This window comes from Taurulus bubalis (assembly GCF_910589615.1).
Source record: "Taurulus bubalis genome assembly, chromosome: 14".
Classification (NCBI taxonomy): Eukaryota; Metazoa; Chordata; class Actinopteri; order Perciformes; family Cottidae; genus Taurulus; species Taurulus bubalis.
Genome location: NC_136602.1, coordinates 24,042,441 through 24,065,628, shown reverse-complemented (window position 1 = coordinate 24,065,628; position 23,188 = coordinate 24,042,441). Strand labels below are relative to the sequence as shown.

The 23,188-nt window shown below is 41.6% G+C and overlaps 1 protein-coding gene across 1 annotated transcript in view; it reads right to left on the bottom strand.

The window, feature by feature from the left end:
- Positions 1 to 16,195, bottom strand: part of LOC306746839 (cytosolic phospholipase A2 beta-like) — a gene marked incomplete at its 5' end in the record, with an annotated part of 45,886 nt that extends 29,691 nt beyond the window's left edge. The window contains 8 exons of the mRNA XM_079229818.1: positions 623 to 759; positions 942 to 1,014; positions 3,123 to 3,165; positions 5,185 to 5,219; positions 6,576 to 6,707; positions 7,562 to 7,698; positions 15,556 to 15,809; positions 15,930 to 16,195. Coding sequence (XP_079085944.1) covers positions 623 to 759; positions 942 to 1,014; positions 3,123 to 3,165; positions 5,185 to 5,219; positions 6,576 to 6,707; positions 7,562 to 7,698; positions 15,556 to 15,809; positions 15,930 to 16,195 — 1,077 coding nt within the window. The remainder of the gene's footprint in view (positions 1 to 622; positions 760 to 941; positions 1,015 to 3,122; positions 3,166 to 5,184; positions 5,220 to 6,575; positions 6,708 to 7,561; positions 7,699 to 15,555; positions 15,810 to 15,929) is intronic.
- Positions 16,196 to 23,188: the final 6,993 nt, after the last annotated feature.

The window sequence follows — 23,188 nt, the reverse complement described above, 5'->3', positions numbered from 1 at the left end:
TTCAAAGACATTAATCATCCTGAAAGTGCTTTTTTTATAGCGGACCTGAAACTTCTATTTTTACTGTGTTACAATCTTTATTTACTTTTAACCAGTAACATATATACTAACATTTACACATCTGAACAAAAGCTCACATGGGTTGCCTTTATTATAACACCAAAACACAAAATTATTCAAATAGCCCTTGTGGTTGCAGAGATACACCCTTTTTTGTTTGGGTATGTTATTTCGAGCAGAATCCTAAAAAAATGCCATGGGGCTTAATAGTTTAAGCCAATCATATCGTTGCTGTCAAACTTTTAAATAGTTTCTCTGCTCTGCTGCTGTCAAGTGTCATTTCAGGTCGGACCAGATGCGACCCTCCTCCACCTCCAGTCAGCATTCAGTCATGCTCTTTATTCATCATCGGATTGCAGCAACTCCCTTCTTCACCACCACCAGTGTCTGGACTCCAGGGGGATTCTACCTTATCAGAACTGACCAATCGCCAAAGACTTTGAACATTCAAATGTTCTTCATATGTAATACATTATCATTGAATTCTAAACAAGTCTCTTCTGAGTGAACAACAGCAGTCAGATGCTTGGTTTGATGTCATGCTAATATTGAGTAGACTCACCTTCACATGGGTGGGGACCCGAAAGGTAAACGTCTCATTCCATTCTGGGTTGTTGTTGTTCGACACAGTTGTTGTACGGTAGGTTTTTGCCGTTGCTGTCGGGAGAGTGAGGATCACGTAGCAGTCGGATTCAGACCCTGTAACAGAGTCAGGAAAATAGTCATGCAATGATTAAGCAGAACAGGTGTTACGTCAGTTTCATGTAAACATATTTTTAAATAAAACAGACCTGTGAAAAAGATTTTTAAAAGGAATTAAGTGTCATTACAAAAGATGCATAGCACATACTGTTACTTAAAAAAGTGATAGTCATACTTACAGTAATCTTTGGAGGCATTTTGTTCTGCTCTCAGTACGGTGACGCTCAAGGTCAAATAGGAGATAATTTCCTTCTGTTGAATAAGACACCCAAAAGCAATTATGAAAAGACTTGTCCAGGATACATTGAAGGTGTAACTTATGTGAACTGTGCGCGCTGCACTTCCACTATAATCAATTCAACTGGCTACACTTTACATACATACAAATAGGAGTCTTCCATTATAATTGTTTTACCTGAGGTTTCCCTTTTTTCCCTTTTTCTAAACAGAATCACAAAGTTACAGCTATTTTATAATTTAATTTATTTTTATTTTTTATAATTAAAAGTTATATCTATTTTATAATGTCATTGTTTTTTCACAAATACACTACATGTATTATAATAATTTTTCCCTATTAGCTTATTTTCTCATTGCACAGCTCCTGTCTTCATCTGTTCCTCTGCTTAAGGCCTCTGGTACGCCTCTGTTTGGGAGCTGCTTAACAGCATCTCTTATCCAATCACATTTCACCTCTCTTTCTCTGTTGAAGAGTTGCCTGATTAAAATACATGAAAAAGCTTCTAGCGGGTCTGGACGTCTGATTCGCTACAGGGCCCGGCGTGACCATTAACATGCGCTGTGATTGGTCAGTGTGTCAACAGGGCACAGCTCAGTGGGAGCTGGAGGGCTGAAGGAGAGAAGTTTAGTGACATGTTTAGTGTTTTGCTTGTTTTGGCGCTCAGTGGCGGATTTAATGACAACGCATGTTTGTCGTAGGTCGGAATACCACGGCCCGCCACTGATATATTATTGAATTTTTTATTTAATGACTGCCAATGAGAGTATTGGCAATTTTACCAGCGGATGGTTGTTGAGAAACTTTATCCCTTAGATAGCCATTTGTAGTCTACAGTGTCGTACTCAAGACTGGTCTTGGTCTCGAGGCAGATTCTGACATTGAACGCGTCTCGGTCTAAGACAAAGATTTTAATTAAAGATCGGTCGAGACCAATACTGCAGCGATATCCCCACACACAGCTAGCTCATGCTGTGTTAAGCAGGGGAGGAGAACTGCTGACCCAGACTGGGGATCTTGTTCAGCGGTGGAAAAAGCTCATTGACCAAGATGTCCACTGTTGAGGAGGCAGAGTTTGAGGACTTGGGGGAAGACCCATCCATATGCTTGGGGGAAGGGAGAGTACAGCTTTGGGACCTCATAATTGCGTCTCTGCTCCATGCAGCTGATGTGACTCTGTTGCCTCCTCCAGAACATGACTGTGGCGGCGGGGTTAGGCTCAGCTGCAGAGGGAACTGAGCGAGGGTGTGGTTCAGGGAACAGGAGGTGTAATTGCCCTCAGCTGGGGGGCAATTTGTGTTTTGTGTCTGAGTAGCGACTGAGGAGAGGAGAAGAGCGGGAAGCAGAGGTGACGCAGCTGGAACAGCCAAATACCTGCATGCCCGAGTTGAATAAAAACCACTGTGGCCGAGTGGGTGGTCCGGCTACTGCCTCTCATGGCCGGAGAGGCACAGACGGTGGCTCTGGGGCTGCTCCCGGCAGCCAGGCAGGCTGTGTGCGTAAAGCCGCCATAGACCGACTGGGCCTGTCTCCGGAGGACCACCGGCAGAGGTTCCGCGAGGCCAGGCTGGGGCCTGGGGGCCGAGGACCGACCATTCGCTTTTGCCCAGCAGCTAAACGACGCCGCCACCAGGTGGCTGCAACTTCGCAGCTCTTGGCTCCCTGTGGCCTAATCTTGGGAAGCGATTGGCCGGGATTTAATAAACTAATGGGGCATTCACGGCAGACAGGGTCATGCGATATGTGTGACAGCGACGACGCAAGGTTGTCCGACACTGCAGACGGGGAGGGGGAACTGGCGGAGCCTCCTGAGTTCCACTCCATGGAAGATTTTCTTGGGATGATACTCTGTACTCAGCTTTCGACCAAGTGATAAGAATTGATGTTCAGCTGGTGGATTAGGCAACACGATATCCGGAGGCAGTGCCGTTGCGCAACATTTCTGCAAATAGTGTCGCGCAGGCTCTGTTTCAGGTCATCTCTCGAGTCGGAATCCCGGAATAGATTCTGACGGACCAGGGCACCTCGTTCATGTCACCTTTTGGTGTTTGGTTACTAGATTCAGATTGTCTTTGGTTTACTTCTATCTTCATGGGGTGTGTATGTTATCTAGAGTGCTTACCGCTGAGGGGACATCGTTGATGTGACTGAAAACTTTCCTCTCACTAAAAAGACAAACACAAAAGATTAAAACATTTTAAATCAATATTCACATAGCATACCAGATCATAAATACCAGATCATGAATGACAGATGGAAGGAAAGTGCATTGTAAGCCTCTTAATTGAATAGTTTAGTGTAATGCAGGCAGAAGTATAACTCAGCCAACGTTGTAAAATGTCTAAAATGTCTTCAGCTGATGTAAAATACTTGTATTAAAGAGACATGATGACGGAGGTAGCTTTGAAAGAAATGTTGAAATCTTTGAAAGGATTGTTTTGGTTTTCCAGCTGACATAGACTGTCTTACAGAGTCCCACAGCTCTCATTGATCCTGATGAGCTAAGTGTGCAGTATCAGCCTATCAGGAATTAGCAAAAAGACAAAATAAACAGTGGCAGGTGGAGAAATCAACTACTAAGCTAAAGATTAAAAAAAAGATCATATCCTGTTATGGTAACAGTGCAACATTGTCTTTGTTGTGAGCCTAATACTAATATAATACTTCATTAAATTAATGAAATAAGTGAGTAGAATGTTTAGCCATTTTGAGTGTTTATTGTTTTAGAACTGCTCAGAGAAACTGTATGGACTTGATAAATTTTAACATTTGCAGGTCAGACAACCAATTTATAAAAAAACGCAGTACTTGCTATATGATATGGATCACATACAGTATACATCAGCGGTGCCCACATTTTTTTGGCTCGCGAGCTACTTTTAAAATGACCAAGTCAAAAAGATCTACCTACATTAATAATGGTAAATACCTATATTTATATAAATATAGCATTATTAATGTATAAATATACCGAGTATACTTTATATTTACAATATTGGCATACATTGCATAACTGCATGAACCCTTATGACACAATACAATTCTGTACATTTTTGGTGATTACATTTTACTCTGATGACTTCACTGAATGGAACCAGCAGGGTTGCATAGTCCGGACAGTAGCTGCTGGTTGCCAGCCCTAGGCAGACCAAATGTCATCAGTCATGGTGGAACGGTGTTTGGATATTTTTATAATATTATTATACAGTCAGCCTTCTCCAGATGCGCACAGATCAGCCGTCTTTGAAGAGCTCTCGCTCAAATAGGCGATCTTTGTTGCCACATCCATGATCTCTTTCATGTTAAGCATTGCAGCGCATAAGGCTTGTTGGTGTATTATGCAGTGGTAATTAAGGAAGTCGGGGAAAACATCGTCCTCCCTGCACTTGGCAATAAATCCATTCAAGCTGTGGTGATTGACAATAGGCTCGTTCGTTAGAGCTGCGCCTCGCCTGGAATCCAGACGAGAGCATGTGGCCGCTGTAGGAGGCGTTTCCAGTGAACTGCGATCAAGTCGGACAGTTTTAGGCTGCCTTCAAAGTATACACAGGAAGTCACAGAAAAAATGACTTCCTGTTGGTTCCGAACTTTTGTCTACTTGTAGTTTACAGATCATGTTTGGATTTATTCATGTGTTTATAAATATATATTTATGTAGAAATATGGGTCTAGCATCCTTTCTGAGACGAATAGTCAACAATCCAGCGTTAAGTTAAACTACAAGAAGCCTAAAGTTCGGAACTAACAGGAAGTCATTTTTTCTGTGACTTCCTGTGTTTACTTTGAAGGCAGCTGAAAACGCTCCGACTTGACCGCAGTTTCTTGACTCATCTGGATTCCAGGCGAGGCGCAGCTCCTTCGAACGAGCCTGATTTGCCCACCGGGAGCTGCGTTTCAATTAGTTTTTGACTGGCAAGCAATCTACCCGCACTACCTTCGCGATCAACGACGTATTGGGCACCCGTGGTATACACCATAAACGTTTTAAATTGCACTTTTTAAAACTAGTTTTATGGCACAAACAGCATGAGAGAAAAAACATATTCTGTTTTTGTACTGTGTCAAACTTAATTTCTTACGAATAATTATTTATATTTTGAGAAATTGCAAGTTCTCAAAAAGCACTGAAAAGTCAGAAGGCAAACTAAGATGCCACATTAAATATAAAATCAAAGAAACTTTACCTTTCCACAAGCTCAAACGCTATCCAGAGTTTGCCCTTTGACCAGAGAGAAAAAGGCAGGAAAATGTGTAAATATATGATCATGGAACAAAAATTTGCGGCACTGCTGCTACTACAAAAGAAGGTGATGTTACATCATATCCAGGTATGAATCCATCTAAACGTTCTCAGGTATTCAGCCTGATGTATGTCCTCCCTCTTGATAAAGGAAATGATGGGTGATGATGGCGAGCCCCCCTAGCAAACTAGTGAAGCAACCAGGACATGATCCCTCACTAACTTTTGGCTTCCAATAAACACTGCCGGTTGGTTTAACAAAAGCAGCAGTGCTGTTGGTGGTGGATGGGAGCTTAAGCCCTGCAGCACCTGTGTGCTCCTGCTTTAAGAGACAACAGATCCTGACGCACCAACCGGGGCAAAATGTATACCTTACTGTACTCTACAAGGTCAATACACTCCACATTTTTACAACATAGGAAGGCTATACACATGTTGTAGTTCATTAAAGAAATGTATGATAAGATATTAGTGATGTACTAGTAGCCTATTGTACTATGGTCTTACCTTAACATTGTCATTAACCTTGAAAGTAAAAGTATCATTCCATTTACGAAATGACTTGATCCAGAGATTCTATGTAGCTTTTGAAATGTGGAGCCGTTAGAGTACAATTTACAAATTACATTTGAAACTCTTTACTGGGATTGTTCGGTCACTTTTCTGAGAGACCAGTGCAAGCAGGCCCTATGGGTTGTCAATGCCCACATTCTTTCAAATCAAACCTGCTGGAAGTGGCGGTGTCAAATCTACGAGAGGTATTCGCTCTTTTTTTCACCAAATTATTATTGATGTGGAGACATTTTAAATATGCTCTGTTCATCAATTAATTGATGAATTGGCTAATTGTTTCAGCTCAATAACCTTTTTAAAAACCACCTTCAGATTGGTGATTCTTGACTGTCTGTTTTTAGTTTTTCAAAGATGTTTTTGTTGTTGTCTGGCAGTCTTCTAATAAATCAACACTTTAGGCTGTATCATCATGCAGACGGGGCTGCATGGTGGTGTGGTGGCTAGCACTGTAGCCTCACAGCAAGAGTCACACAGGTTCAATCCCCTCTGTAGGGAGCTTGCATGTTCTCCCCAGCGTCAGGGAGGGTTCTCTCTGGGTTCCTCCTCCCACAGTGCTCAAAGACATGCAGCTCAGGTTAATTGATGACTCTATATTGCCCGTAGGTATGAATGTGAGCTTGTCTGTGAATGTCAGCCTTGTGGACCCTGCCTTCGTCCAATGTCAGCTGGGATAATCCAGCAACACCCACAAACAGGATTAGCGGTTACAGATAATGAATGGATGGGTCATGCAAATGTCTAAAGTATGTTTGATACTTGTACCTCAGGGTCGATGATGAACTCCTTGGTTCCCTTCTTTCCCACAGTCAGACTGCTGACATCAAGCTTTCGGGAGGAGATCAGGTTGTCAGTCTTCATGGGGTCCTCATCATACAGGTTCACCTCGAGATTGCTCTGGAAATGTAAAGTTAAAGCAAGGTATGGCTTCACTTGGAACATTTGTCATGTGTGTCCTTGGAAAAACTAAAGAAAAATGTGTTGTTTTATTTTTATTTTAATAGTCAGTTATTTTTGAGTTTTACATTAACTACATGAAGTGTCTAAGAGTAGAGAGTGTGAAAAAACCTAATCCCCAGACTGAAATATGAGATTGTGGTCCAATCTCTCCTGGTTCAACCAGCCTGAAATGTTTTCACAGCAGAAGAACAATTCTACCACTAGCAGTAGTTTATATTTACACTGCATATATTTACTACTGAATTAAGTATATAGCAGGTAAATGTATTTGTACTACTCAAAGGGTGATGAGCTATTCTGTCTATTCAGAAAAATAGCATTCCCTCTTTGAAATAACACATAATTTGACTCAGAGCCCAGATGTCCCAGGCTGGTGGATCTGCATGGAGCGGAGCTGGAGAATGTGAAAATAGTCTGAAGAAGTTTGCACACACAGTTAACAATCTTTAACAAATACAACCGAATGCCACTCATATTTTGGACATTTGTATCACAAGAAGCTTTTCAAAGGTGGACATGATCAGATCTGTGAAGCTGTGAAGTTGAAATAAAACATCTGTTTCACAAGTTCAAATTGCTTGGCATTGTGGATAGATTAAAACATGCATTTATGAACACCCAATATTACACACAAATAGTTGTACACATTTGTAAATCCTACTTTTCAATGAGACTTATTTCACTTCATAGAATCCTCCTTTTTTCCAGAATAACTCATGTTGTAGTTCATTAAAGAAAGACATGATGAGATATTAGTGAGGTACTAGTAGCCTACTGTACTGTGGTCTTACCTTGAGATTGTCATTGACCTTGAAAGTAAAAGTATCATTCCACTCTGGGTTTTTACTGTTTGCCACACTTTTTGTCCTGTAGAGTCTTGACGATGTTGAGGGCAGACACACAGCAACATAGCAGTCTGATTCAGAACCTGGTGTTTGAAATCAGGAGAAGGATTAATAGACACACTGCAAAAACAGCCCTTCTAGAAAGAAGCAAAACATTCATTGGCAGATTTTTTTGCTTGACAAGATTTCTTAAAATAAGCCAAAAATCAAGAAGGCATACTTTCTTAAAATTAGATATTTTCAAAACATCATTATCAAAACATGCTTGACAAGATTAATATTCTTTTTTTGGGCAAATATGACTTACTTTCTTGATACAAGGCTTTTTTTACTTTCTTGAAATTCCTTTTTTGCAGTGCAGGGTTCATGTAACAAGCGTAGGTCATACACTATTTCCCTGCTCATAACTAAACCCAAGTATTTGTAACTAAAGTCATTAATATGTACAGCATGCTAGCAGCGTATATAATGACCTATATTGTCGTTGCCATCAAGTCACTAAATGGGACTGAATGTTGGTGTTAAAGGTCTTGAAAAAGGTTTGGTTGGAAAAGCATGTCATGCACCGTCAATCACATCTGGTGAAACCACGTCCACACAGTCCTGATGAGGACAATCAGTCTTCCTTCAATTTAAATTTAGTTTAGATATTGGCTTATTTAGTCAAGAATATATAGAAATACATAAGATTTGAAACCAAGTTTTGAGGGGCTTAAACTATTTTTGCACCATTCCGGTTAGCGAAAGCTGACCTGTTGATATTCTGGAACAGGAAACACAAGTGACTGAGTGAAACATATGTAAAGAAAACTCCACTCGGAATATAGAAGATCCAAACGTTTCATGATTCCGCCTCAGTTCATGTCTGTGCGGCAGTTCTTGCAGAAAAGCTGAAGGGGGTGATCACACCGAGACGCCATGCATCACCAGCAAAACCATTGTTTTCCTGTGGACGTTACAGTCATCAATGTCACACTTGGCCCAGGCAGCCAATTGAATAAAAAGAGGCTTTACTTCTTTACCACTTCCTTGATGTTTCATGCTGGTAGAGGTGGTTGGTTCAGCTAGCTAGCTAGCAGTTGGACTGTGAGAGAGCTACGAAAGGGAAGGGGGAATTTATATCTCGTGTTGTGATAGTTTCATGTCGCCTACTATCTTTGAGAGACCACATTTTACCATTAATCACATTTGATCACCTTGTTGTGCACAGAGCCCTGCTGAACAGGGCCTGTTTTTATCAGTGCGTACCTTGTATACGTGGAAATTAAGGAACAGGATTTCATATCAACATAAAGTGTGCAAGTCACAAAATGTTCAAATGTTCATAAAGTGCAATGCGTACCATAATCTGAGGGGAAGATGTTCTCTGCTCGCAGTATGGTGACACTCAGCGTCCAACTGGTCACATCTCTCTTCTATTGAATAAAGCAAACATGAAATCATGAGGCCATGAAACATAAACAAGAAAACACAACATGTGTATTTTTAAACTTATAAATTCAAATGTGGGGTATGATGTAAAGTGTCTAAAATCAGCGCAAATAACCAAACAGTTAAAAAACATGAGATTGTTATTTCATTTTCATAGGAAAATGAGATAACTACCACTGGTGTCAATATGCAAAGTTAAAGAGGCGTTAACACTAAGAAATGAAGGATTGCAGGATTCCATGTTTTTAATTCAACATAATGGTGTGTTCACACCGGACGCGGCGCGAATTTGCGGCGCGACCAGATTACATGTAAAGTCAATCCACAGACGCGCTGCGACGCGAATTGGCGATTTATTCGCGCCGCGGCGAGATAGACGCGTTGGAGGCGGCGCGAACAGAACGTTTGACCTGGGGCGAACAAAGCGAAGGACACGGCGCGAATTCGCGTGAGTTGAATTCTCCCAACTCTGGCGGAGAAATCGCGTGACGCAAAGTTGCGGCAGCCAATCAGCGTTGAGAATCAGCGTTGAGAAGCTCCGCCCGTCACCACCGCCGTCTCCCCGTTTCTGATTGAAACTGCTGCTGCTCCGCCTGAACCAGCGAACAACAAACGTATGTGTAATACGTCAAACACAAACATAAAAACAATAAAACAAAAATACGTGTATAATCAACATACGTGTTTAATCAACGTATGTGTAATACGTCAAACACAAACATAATCAGGGAGGAGATACGTTTCTGATCAAACGTAATTGGGAATGCGTATTAGTTCTGGGGGAACGTAATTTTTAGGAGACAGGGTTGAGTAGAACGTATCCAGTTGTTTTACTTTTGAAACTCTAAATCTAGGATGGCCTCATCCTTGTCCAGGTCTTTCTAAATGTCACTCTTCAGCAAGGTGCAATAACACAAAGGTTAGAGCAAAAGCAGATTGAGATTCAAAGATGTGTTTATTGCCCTTATCGTTTAATGCTAACAAATGCACAATTGCTACAATAACCAGAATATTCACAGTAAAAAAAACACTTCTGGCGGCTAAATAAATATATTGCCTTAGAATGATACGGAAACATAATGCAGTAGAAATTAAAAGAAAAATACAATAACAGCACCACAAACTAATTGGTAAATATCAAGCAAACAATACAACCATATATGAGTATCATGATGATATTTCTTTAGTACTCACCGCTGCCATTACGAATGACAGAGTTGCAAGAAAGCAGCTGTACTGTAGTCTCGATAAGTCAGCTACTATCTGGACTGATGGCTGGGACAGAAGTCAAGTCACAATCCCCTGAGCAGAATCCTTCTGCATTCAGAATCCTCCCTTTATATTCAGTCAGAAACTACCTCTACACTGGGTCTTACTTTGGTTGGATGAAAGTCTCTCCCTCCCTTGTGGGTAGCTCCATTTTTGACTGACGGCCTCGGGAAAAAACGCATTCCACATTCCAACAAGCCTGAACAAGCCAGACTAGCCTGCCTTTTGAAAGATAACGGGCAACAACACTCCAACGTGCTCATACCTGAAAGAGCAATCTGATAGGTCAAACTAGAAGTTCAACGCAATGAAAGCCTGTAGACCAAGCACAGCTGGAAGAGTATGATTATGAGGAAACTAACCGAATACAGAATAAGTTGATGGATCTGTACTCTAGAGAAGTCTCAGTATGTGCCTCCTTCAGGCCCCCCTTCATCTTGTTCAGTTCGGTGTTGGTCAACCCAACCCTGCGTAAACAGCAGTCCTCAGGCCTTAGGCCAGTGGTTTTCAAACTGTGGGGCGCAGCCCTGTAGGAGATATTAAAGGGTTCTTTTTTTCTTTTAATAATCCTTTATTAATCCCAAATTGGGGAAATTATTCTCTGCATTTTACCCATGCTTAGTAATTGATGAGCAGTGGGCTGCTGTGAAGCAACCAGGGAGCAACTGGGGGTTCAGTGTCTTGCTCAAGGACACCAACATACAAACTATGGGGAGACCAGGGATATTGTGGTTTCAGGACGACCACTCTCCCCATGAGCTACATGAGAACCCTACATAGTACAAACGTATAAAGTACATGGAAATAATGTCATTAATAAATACATGGCGAAATGCTTGTACATTCGTGGAAATGTTTACGTTAGGTCGTTAACAGGTTACGCTGCACATGCTCGACTCGCCGATTGTTGGCATTTTGTCAAAAGCCGATCTCTGACTCCGTGAGATCTCTGCGAGGTCGGCTTTTCTACTGTTGCGTCTCTCAAGACAGAATACAGATCTAAGATCAACATTCAGCATGAATTGAGAGTAGCCGTATCAAGCCTGCAACCTCATTTACATTTTTTTTTAGAGGAAAGCAGCTCACTGCAGCCACTACTACTGATACAACTTGATGGCTCACACATATCTGCACTATTTTTGTTTTGCACAGGTTGCACATTATTGTTATTATCTAAAGATATTCAGTGCAAACCAGGTTAATTGCTATTGCTATTAAAAGCTTTTTTTTGTGCAAAATATTAGTTATTTTTTTGCACAGACAGAACTTTATTTGCATTGTTCTAACGTTCTAACGTTTTCAGTGGGTTGCATGCCTTTGCCTGAAAAAAAAAGAGCGTAGTTATTTTGCTGGCTCTGGTTTCAACTTGTTTTGCACTCGTCCTCCATGTTTTCAGCAGCGTGTGCCAAGTTGGGTCAAACCATCCTGATATGGGATTTTTAGGATAATTAAATTAAACAGCCTACTGAATATAACATTCACAACTGATGGCGCATGAGAGGAACAAACTCTGGTTCAAACCATCTTTTCATTCAATTTATTTGAGAAGTTGAGAATGTTCCTTGATTTGGATCACGTCTTGTCATTCATGGGGGATGGTGGGTCCCGGAGCCAGACCAGTTGAACCACTGCTTTAGGCCAAGCAACTTTAGTGCTCCACATTCCTGATCATGTCCTTTCATCCTCCATTCTTTAGCCCATGTCCTTGATTTACTCACAGACGTTAACTTATTTGGTTGGGGCTTGATGTTGTCTGGATTCTTTCCACAATCACCTAATACATTAAATAATTCTAATCAATACAATTGCCTAATAAATGAAGTGTTATTCATTTATCATAATTGCATTATTCATACAGAAGACCCTCCAACATTTAAACTCATTATAATACACAATAGCTCCTATAGGAGCGCTATTAAACATAGTTTTCTCACAATGCTACCTTAACACTTTTGTAAACAGTGTAAGGGTTCAGCCAATGCCTGTCTGGGGTATGCAGCCATATCCCATGTCAAAACAAGAACACTATGCAGCCAAATACCTCATCAGGTACTCTCAGGTTACTGTGAATCACTGGTAGAGCAGGGTCGTCCGATAATCAAAGGATCGGCAGATCGATCCCCGTCCATATCGATTTATTCTTGGGCAAGACATTTAACCCCCGATTTGCCAACGCAGGTTGTTCCTGCGGTGTGTGAACGAGTATGAATGGTCAGTTAGCCCTGATGGGCATTAATTTATTTATTAATAAATGAATAACACTTAATTTATTAGGCAATTGTATTGATTAGAATTATTTAATGTATTAGGTGATTGTGGAAAGTCAAAACAAATTAAAATGTCCTGAAAGAGGACATTAATGCTTGTGATTCGTTCCCTACCTTGCATGGTACCTCCTGCCATCAGTGTATGAATGGGTGAATGGTGGCATGTAGTGTTAAAGTGTTAAATTCTGTTTTCATGAATTTTTCCATATGATGTTGTTGGAGGGAATTGTTTATGTAATCACAGAGCTATACATCTATGAAGGGAGTTGTTTTATCTACAGGTGTGTAGAAGAAGGGTTAAAATCTCAGAGAACAACAGCCGAGCCACAGCTGTAATGACACTCAGGCCCACTTTCGTAAGCGTAATGTTCTTCTCTGTACACTACATGGGTTTGGCAGAAGTTAAGCCTATCAAGAAAGTCATGGTGACCGGGCCCACGGCCTAGCTCCAAGTAAGGAGACAAGGGGGGGGGGGGGGAATGCAGGCCTCGATAACATCATGCACTAACATCTGGAAGCTGATTGGTGGATTTGGTCAACAACACTCCAAGTAAGGTTAAGGGGTCACAATAACATTGCTTTCCAAGAAATGGAGGGCTAGAGGGACTGATGACGCATAGTTTTTGATTATGACTAGGTGGTTTCGGGGAGGACGAGTCAGTTGGGGCATTGCAGAACGAGGGGGAACCTATACTCTCTTTGTCTGTTGCCAGCCGGAACCAACCGTTTGTTCATAAACTTGCTGTTTGTGAATAAATTGACGTGGAACACTTCATCGACCTGTCTCTGTTCGTCTTTGAGTCCTGGAGATTTCCTGAGTGAGCCATCTGTAATCTGAGACCTGGTAGTTACTCAGAGTCGAGAGCGTTTTCCACTGGCGGAACAGCCACCGGCCGGGTGGGGCCTTTATCAGCAAAATAGACATTTCATTTACTACTTCAGTTGGCGAGCTACAAACGACGGACACCATCTGCGACCAACAGCTGGGGCGGCGGGGAAGTTGACGTCGCACAGGCCTGACTGAAGCACGGATCCCCCCACGAGAGGTAAGCAGAACGCCTATTATAAAAGTAGCTGTATAGGTGCACTCAGTCAGCCTTTGTGGATGTCGGCGACCTGCCGCCAAGGAGGTCATCAGAGGGCCCGGAGAACCATAAGCATGGGCACTCAGTTAATTGGTTAATCCCATTATGATAACATTTTAGTATTTCTGATTGGCTATGATAAAATTGTTATGGGATAAATTGTTTGTTAGTACGTAGAGATGTATAGAGACCAGGTGGGTGTATGTGTGAAGCGTGAGACTGGAAGCACACGGCATGTGTGAGTGAAAATAAGGCCTTAAGCTGAAAGGTTGTGATTGAGTTGTGATGTACATCTGGAAATGTATGCGAAGGTGTGATTAAAAATAAGGCCTTAACCTAAAGGACGAGGTTCTTGATTGAGGTGTGAGGTATGTGTGACAAATGTATGGGATGAAAGAACTGAATGAAGAGGCCCGTGTGGTGTGTGTATAATTACGGGAGGTAGTTAATGTATAGCTAACAGTATATTGAGGTCTAAAGACATAGAGTTGTTTAAAGGACTTCTTTAAACAACCCATGTCTTGTAGCTCTTTCATAGCATTGCAACATCCTCTAAGGCAGCGGTTCCCAAACTTTTTAGGCCACGCACCCCCTTCTACATCCCGACCGGGTTCACGCACCCCTAATCCCCCACACCTTAAAAAAAAACGCAACAGAGCATATTTATAGCCGCATAAAATCGGACCAATGCGAGAACTGTTTGCTCGCGCGTGGCGTTTGTTACAAGATTTAGTCCGCTGTATAAATGTCAGTTACACAAGGCGTCACTTTTAAAGAGCAATAAGGATGGCGAGGACACACGCACAGGCTCAGAGGCAGATTGCATTTCACATTTATTTACTTAAACACAGTAAGCCACGTAAAGAACAAAGAGTGGCACATGCATTGGCTCAGAAACAGATATAAATATAAAAAAGGAGGCTCCAGGGGTGCGCGCACCACACTTTGGGAATCCCTGGTATAGAGCATAGGCATGTAATGCCTTTCTGTCATTAGCCTTAATATCGCTCCAGTTGAGAGCTTTCTCCATGTAGGCATTTGCAATTTTCATTCCATCGCCAAAGTGAATCTTCATCAGTCTCCGTGCTTCACCATAGACTCTGTTTGGTTTCATATGAAAACAGCTCCTCACTAGTTCTCTAGGTTGGCCACTAGTGTACTGTTCAAGGTAGTAAAGTCTATCCTCGTCATTACTCGTTTTATCTTCAATACCATGCTTAAATGCACGCATGAATGTTTGAAAACTTAAAGGGTCACCATCAAATACTGGGATTTGTCTGGAGGGAAGTGAAGACTGTTTCTGCTGTCTCACTAATACATCTGTTGTTTCATTTTGTTTCTGGATCATAGCTAGCAGGGCCCTATCGTGATTACTAGAGTCTGTCAGAAATGTCACTTTTTGGGTGATTTGGCCTTCTGTGGTCCTGCTCTAGAGGTCTTCCATCAGTGATTACTTTATGTCCCTGTTGACTGAATTATCTCTGAAGAGGTGTTTCAGGCATGGCTCCCAATTCCGTGTATTTGACAGGGTTGAATCCAAATTCATCCACAGCGCCATCTTGCCTATGACCGTCCAAGTATTTATTCATGCCATCTCTTCCTTGTCCTCTAATTTCAGAGGCTTTATCAAAATGGTCCAAAAGTTCTAATTTGGCTTCAGATGCTGCTATATCCGCTTCTAGCTCAATTCTCTCCAATTCATCTTGTAATCGTTTTTTATCCATTTCCACAGCATGCTTTTGTTTTATTGCAGACTCACGTATTTTTACTACAGCTCTTTCTGTGGCTATTTTAAGGCGTTCTGAAGGCACTGATGAACAGGTTGTTGATCGCCTTGTCTGTTTAGATACATTGGAAATACTATCATGAGGTTGAACAAACTTGACACCTCTGGTGCCAGGGTAGAAGGTGCACATGATGGGTGGGGGGCTTCCTGCTTTCCTCAGTTTGCGGAGGAAGTAGAGGCGTCTCTGTGCTTTCTTTGCCAGGGATTTAGTGTTGGCTGTCCACGAGAGGTCCTCACTAATGTCCACCCCCAGGAACTTGGTGCTGCTGACTCGCTCTCTGTCAGCATCGTTAATGGTCAGTGGTGGGTGTTGGGTGTGGCCTTTCCAGAAGTCAACAACAATCTTCTTGGTCTTGCTGTTGTTCAGAAGGAGGTTATTCTCTCTGCACCACGTGGTCAGAAGGTTGACCTCCTTCCTGTAGTGGGTCTCGTCATCCTTGGTGATGAGACCTATCAGAGTTGTGTCGTCTGCGAACTTGACCATGTGGTTGGTGCTGTAGGTGGTTTTGCAGTCGTGTGTCAGCAAGGTGAAGAGCAGAGGACTGAGCCCACAGCCCTGAAGGGCCCCTTTCTTCAGAGTGATGCTGCTCGAGGTGTTGTTGCCGATGCGTACCGCTTGTGGCCTCTCACTGAGAAAGTCCAGCAGCCAGTTACACAGCGAGGTGTTGAGCTGGTCAAGTTTGCAGATGAGTTGTTTTGGGATGATGGTGTTTAATGCTGAACTAAAGTCTATGAACAGCATTCTCACATATGAGTCTTTTTTGTCCAGGTGAGTGAGGGCTGGGTGGAGAGCAGAGCAGATTGCATCTTCCGTGGATCGTTTGGCACGGTATGCAAACTGGAAAGGGTCCGGGTTTGGGGGGGAATGGATTTGATATGTGACATGACATCACGAAACACTTTTGCAAAACATCTCTGAAATTTCTCAATAATGTATTGGGGTACATTATGTGCAACAGTTATTCAGACATGAAAATCCCTCACCTTTCGGCAAAATTTGCCGTTTTGAAACCAAAATATGTCATCCACGTGAATCACGTAGATCCGAAGAGTTTTTGTTTTTGGGAGGGGTGGGGGGGGGGGTCAACTGTCTGCCGTTTCTGAGATTGGAGTGGGACACGGAAAAAAACCTGAGGTCGTGATCATCTTAGCAATAGAAGATCTTTGACGTCGCGAGTCCTGGCCAATCAGCGTTAAGATGTCTACAGCGGCTTCATTTCCCTCCCACCAGTTTAATAATAGCAAGCTAGTCAGCTTGCTAACACGTTAGCTAACGTTGTTGGAGAGACAGCGAGTGAGATTACTGGCAGCGGAGAGTCCGTGGCAGCGTGTGTAGTCAGACAGGAGAGCGGCGACTCAGCGGTGCTGCAGTTCTACCTACCGACACCTGACTACATATAAGGAGAGGACAATGGAGATTTTATCCAACTTTTATTTTAATAAAAAAACCAAAATGAGTTTTCTCCGTAGGGTGGCCGGGCTACTGTTTATATTTAAGGGTTTAAGATCTACGTGTAGGAAAAAGTGTATCCTCTAGTTAATTATTATTATATATATATATATATATATATATATATATATATATATATTATATTATATATATTATTATGCGGTTATAATCACTGTCACACAGAGAGAGGTGCATGTTCAGGTTTACTGGTGGAAACATTATTCAGTGTTCTAGACTAACAGTGACGTCTCCTCAAAGTAAAGTGGTATAACAGTATGACATAATATGGTCAAATAAAAAGGCTGGTACATTATACATATTATGGCATATAAGTGTAATATTATGAAGTAAAATGTAGTAGTAGCAAAACAATATTCAGTATAGTATACCAGTATTGCATATTGTAAGTATTAAGTTTACAAAATATATATACACACACACACTACCGTTCAAAAGTTTGGGGTCACTTAGAAATTTTCTTATTTTTCAGAGAAAAGCACTGTTTTTTTCAATGAAGATAACATTAAATTAATCAGAAATACACTATACATTGTTAATGTGGTAAATGACTATTCTAGGTGGAAACGTCTGGTTTTTAATGAAATATCTACACAAGGTGTATAGAGGCCATTTCCAGCAACTATCACTCAGTGTTCAAATGGTACATTGTGTTTGCTCATCGCATAGATGATTAGTAAACCCTTGTGCAATTATGTTAGCACAACTTAAAACAGTTATGCTGGTGAGAGAAGCTATACAACTGGCCTTCCCAATGCATAGCATCACATGTGTGGGTTCCATTATACTCTCAAAATGACCAGAAAAAGAGAACTTTTTATGTGAAACTCGCCAGTCTGTTCTTGTTCTTGATGAAGACTATTCCATGCGAGAAATTGCTGAACATTTGTCTGGGTGACCCCAAACTTTTGAAATATATATATATATATATATATATATATATATATATATATATATATATATATATATATATATATATATATATATATATATATATATATATATACACACCTGGGTATTGACAAAAGAATAATTAAAACCCATAATGATCATAGTTTGTCAGCTTCTCGACGAGTGACGCTGTTCGGCACTGACTCGTAACCCGTTACTGCCCCCCGCCCCGCTGGTGTCACCTTTTTCATTTTTGACTCATGGCTGAAGTTAAGTTTCTCCAGCTCTCCCCAGGTTGGCAAAAAAAGCATCTCAAAATGCATCAGATTGATGCTTTAAAATATGGAATATTTAAATTTTTCTTACGGGGGAGCATGCCCCAGACCCCCCTAGAGGGGTTATTCATTCTCACCTTTTTCACCCCTGACCCGTTTTCATGCCTGGTTATTACAGCTACAGGTTTTCTTGTCCAAAGGGTTGGAAGCAATTTGGTAGATGTTCAATTAGGACCTCATCTTTTGGCTGTACAGTCCGTAATGCACAATATTCTTGCTATTTCAGGATGCTGATGAAGACAGCGTGTCACAGGACCTTGCCATGCAAAAGATGAAAATCTATACGGCGGAGGGGGTCCAGACGATGTCGGTATCGTTTTAGAAGGAATACAAGTTCTGACTGCTCTGGATAACATTCCGAGGGCTTGCTGCTGGTTGGGTTGGTGTATGCAGTCAACCTTGCCTATCCAAAGGAGCTCCGATACACATTCCAGGTATCCAGAAACTCGTTCTGGAGCTGCACTGTTCAAAGCTGTCCCCGAAAGTAAACAGCCTCAAGAACAAACTGTTTACTTAATAGAATGGACCCTTGCAAAATACATTGTTATGTCACTGTTCAAACTCTCATCTGTGATTAAGTTCAACTCGTTCAATGCTTGAGTTTATTATTTTTTGTAGGATCCCAGTGAGAAGTGTAGTTTGCCTCTTCAACTGAGTTTTAGTGCTGCAGGTGGTTTTTCAACATATAAACCGTCCTCATTTAAAGAGTGCCATGTTATTTGATGCACAAGCAGCTGTTTGTGTATAGTGTTTCAACTGTGTACATCAGGATTGCAAATCGTGTGTTTTATCGAGGAATTTGCACATGAAGAATTTTAGATAAATGTAACAAATTTGCACGAATAAATGTTTACCTGCAGTACTTTGTATGTATGATGATCTGTTGGCTTAACTTAAGTTTACTGTGACACCAAGATGTCATTGTATTGAGTTAAGGAGTCTCACAGCCAGAGGGAAGTAGCTGTTTCGAGGTTTGATGGTTTGATAGCTGATCATTATTTATCTCTTTCCAGTTGGCAGTAAGGTGAGCACATTGTGTCTCCACCACAGCTCTGGGGGTTTTCAGTAATTACTACTGGAGTGAAGGAAGTATGGCTGCAATCCAAACTGCCTGACAGGGGCGGTTTATAAGAAAGTCTGGGAATGTTGCCTCATTTAGCCGGAGGTATTTCCTGCATGGAGAAAGTCTGATAACCAGTTTCAGAGTGAAACTCAAGTATACACTTAAGTATCAAGATCAAAAAAATATATATATGAATAAAATGGTAGATACATGTAAAACCAATTTTTTTTAAAGCGTTTTTGAGTCGAAAAGATGTCTGTCTGGGATTGAGAAATGGCTTCATACTGCAGATTAAGCTTCATGGGGTGTGTGCAAATGAAAAATGAACATTACAACAGTTTTTGTTTTCAAACCCAATTTGTATCATATGGTGGGGATGGAGTGGCTGGCGTTGCGGCCGGCGGTGGTGATCTGGTGGCAGGCAGAGACGGACTGGGAGGCTGCTGCATGTTATCTACTGGACCCTGGCAGCTGTGAATCCTCTGTTTTGCCGACAGCAATACGGCTTTACAACAGGTCACCGCTTGCTAGTTTCTCTGTGAATTAAACACTGTAAACACTGTACATGTTCATAGTTACCTACACTTAACACTTAACATATCATATTATATACATTTATTGCATTTTTGCACTCTCCTATTGTTTGTTGTTGTTGTTGTTATTTTAGTTTTATTTACACCTTAATTTGCACATACATACTTGCACTCTTGCACTTCTACTGTCTAAGTTTAAGTTAATTTAATCACTAAATTAATACTCTGTTATTCTTTCTTTCATACAGCTATTTTATTGTTGTTGTTATTTTTATCTTTATTCTATTAGTATTATTATTGCATATATCTTTCATCCCTGTTGTTTTTATATCTTATCTTATCTTATTTTCTGTGTAAATGGCTGCTACGCAACACTAAATTTCCCCTTGGGGATTAATAAAGTATATATTCATTCATTAAAATACATTACTACTAGTCAGAAATAAGTTCACTAAAAGAAAGATTACAAAACATCAGACCCAGCAGGGACTATGCTAACGGCATGAGCGACTACGGCGAAATATGCAGATCACCATAAAATCTCACTGATTGACCTAAAATTGTAAAGAGATATCTTGTTGGTGGCTTTATATTATTTCTTAGTACATATTTTTGTTATCTATAACATTTGGAATGAAAAACAATGTAGTTTATCAAGAATAGTAACATGTATTAGATTCAGGGACAATTTGACCCCAGGAAAAACAAACACAATTTCAAAAATGTTGAAAGATTTAACCCTTCAGACACTGAGGTAATTTTCTCGATTTTACATAACTTCTTAAATTCGCCTTTTAAAGGCACTTGCATATCAGATACATACCCATGTTTTACACCAACAAGTGCAGAACCATCTCAGCTCTCTATATAATGAGGCACTATTGTTATAAGGCACCAATGTCATAATAAAATCATGGATTCAGCAGAATATTCTTAAACTCAACTGCAACATATCTGAAATACTCATTATCGACCCTAACTCCCTCACCCGCTCAGCCCAAACCTTCTCTCTGAACATTGATGGGACTGAAGACCAACTGAAGACCATCAGGACCAATTGCCGGACCTGGGGTGACATGGCCTTCTCAGCTGCTGCACCCCCTCTCTGGAACCCCCTCAAAACCCACCTCTTCAAACTCGCCTTCACCTGCTAACCCCTGCTCCCTACCCTTCACCTGCTAACCCCTGCTCCCTACCCTTCACCTGCTAACCTATGCTCCCTACCCTTCACCTGCTAACCCCTGCTCCCTACCCTTCACCTGCTAACCCCTGCTCCCTACCCTTCACCTGCTAACCTATGCTCCCTACCCTTCACCTGCTAACCCCTGCTCCCTACCCTTCACCTGCTAACCCCTGCTCCCTACCCTTCACCTGCTAACCTATGCTCCCTACCCTTCACCTGCTAACCCCTGCTCCCTACCCTTCACCTGCTAACCTATGCTCCCTACCCTTCACCTGCTAACCCCTGCTCCCTACCCTACCCTTCACCTGCTAGCCCAGAGGTGGGCAAACTACGGGCATTTTAAACCGGCCCGCCGAGTATTATGATTATTATAACATTAAAAAAAAAAAAAAAGTTATAGTAAAGACCGCTGTAGCGCTTCTCCGTTCCCAAGTTCAGTTTCCTGAAGCACGATGACCACAACAGACCAGCGTTGATGTTTCTTCATGCTTATTTATTGCACAGCGCTCTTTTAGGCTTTCCGTGTGTGTGTTCTGCTGCAGCAGAAAGACCGCTGTAATGCCTTCTGCTGCGCACACGGCTCTGCTGCAGAAGAACACACACACGAAAAGCCTAAAAGAGCGCTGTGCAATAAATAAGCATGAAGAACCATCAACGCTGGTCTGTTGTGGTCATCGTGCTTTGGGAAAATCAAGTCGGGAACAGAGAGGCGTTACAGCAGTTTGTACGCGCCGTGCGGACCGCTGCCTGCCGAGTTCTGCTGGACTAGAGCGACACACAACACTTGCTGTGCTGCGCTGGTCAATTCCACCCCTCCCCTACTGATCCCACAGACAAGGGCGACACTTTTTTATTAGGGCCCGAGTACTGACGTAGTCAGATCGAGGACCTATTGAAATGCTATTGAAATGCTATGTATTATTATTCCCGACCTATGCGCAGGGAAAAGAGGTGCTTGGGATAAACCTACATTCTTCAAACTTTGCACACCCATCAGACTCGGCGAAAATTTTAATATAATTTGGGTGTCGACCAAAAGTCTGAGAAAATGTCCCTATAGCGCCCCCTTTAGGCAGAAAGGCTACGCTTTTTGCCAACTATGGCCGATTGACTTGAAATTTTACACACATGTCCGGGTGGGACTGCTCTACAAAAAACTCATCCGTGAAATTAAAATGCGCCTAATTAGATTTTCCGCCATTTTGAATTTTGTAAAAAACACATTTTTGCCCATTCCTCCTAAACGCTGGGTCCGTTTCTTACGAAATTCTCTGTGAATCATCATTGGCTCAATGTGATCAAACGGTATTGTCAACCGTGTTGATATCTCATTGCGTTCAGAAGTTATTAACTAATTAACCTCTTAGGGGCGTGGCTCAATATGTCAATACACATAACTTCCAAATTACTTGGCATATCTTCACAAACTTTGTAGCATATGTCAACATCGTGTCCCTTAACGTACCCAAATTGTTTCATAATATTCAAACACTAGAGGGCGCTGCAGTGAACCGATCAATTTTGGCATTTTCCTTGTTTTCAGGCGTTGTATTCTGACGAACTCCTCCTAGAGATTACACACGACTGATTTCACATTCGGGCAATATGATGTTGAGACCTTTGCAGGGAAAAGTTATCAAAGGATTTTCAAAATATCGAACTATGTGAGCGCAGAGCAGCGGTAAAGAGACACCATTTTCCATGAAAATGGAAGTTGCTTTAACTCGGCCGTACATGATGGAATCTACTCCATATTTGTCATATGCCATGACCTCTTGACCCTGAAGACCTCCATATGATCAATTTTCATCCTAGTCATAGCGCCACCCAGAGGCAACAGGAAGTTACATGTTTTCTACTTGTACACCGTGCTCCTCACAGATTATTCAGATCCCTCTCAAAATGCGTCGGAAGAGACTGAAGACATTGATAATGCATCACCTTGAAGATTGTAAGGATCCGTTGAACGGCGTAGCGTCGGTCCATCGCAGAAGTTCGATCCTTCGCCATGACCGAATAAACCGATGTAACTCGACTCCACATGATAAGATCCTTTCCAGGTTTCACATGTTTGATCAGCCTCCAGGCCTGAAGACATGTGCAGTCTAATTTTTAATTAGAGTCATAGCGCCACCTAATGGCAACATGAAGTAAATATTTCTATACTTTGGCTTGCTTCTCTTAGTCGGTCAATCAGATCAACTTCCAATTACTTCTAGACAAACATAAGACTTTCATGATGTCAGCCCCTAAAGCTTTTGA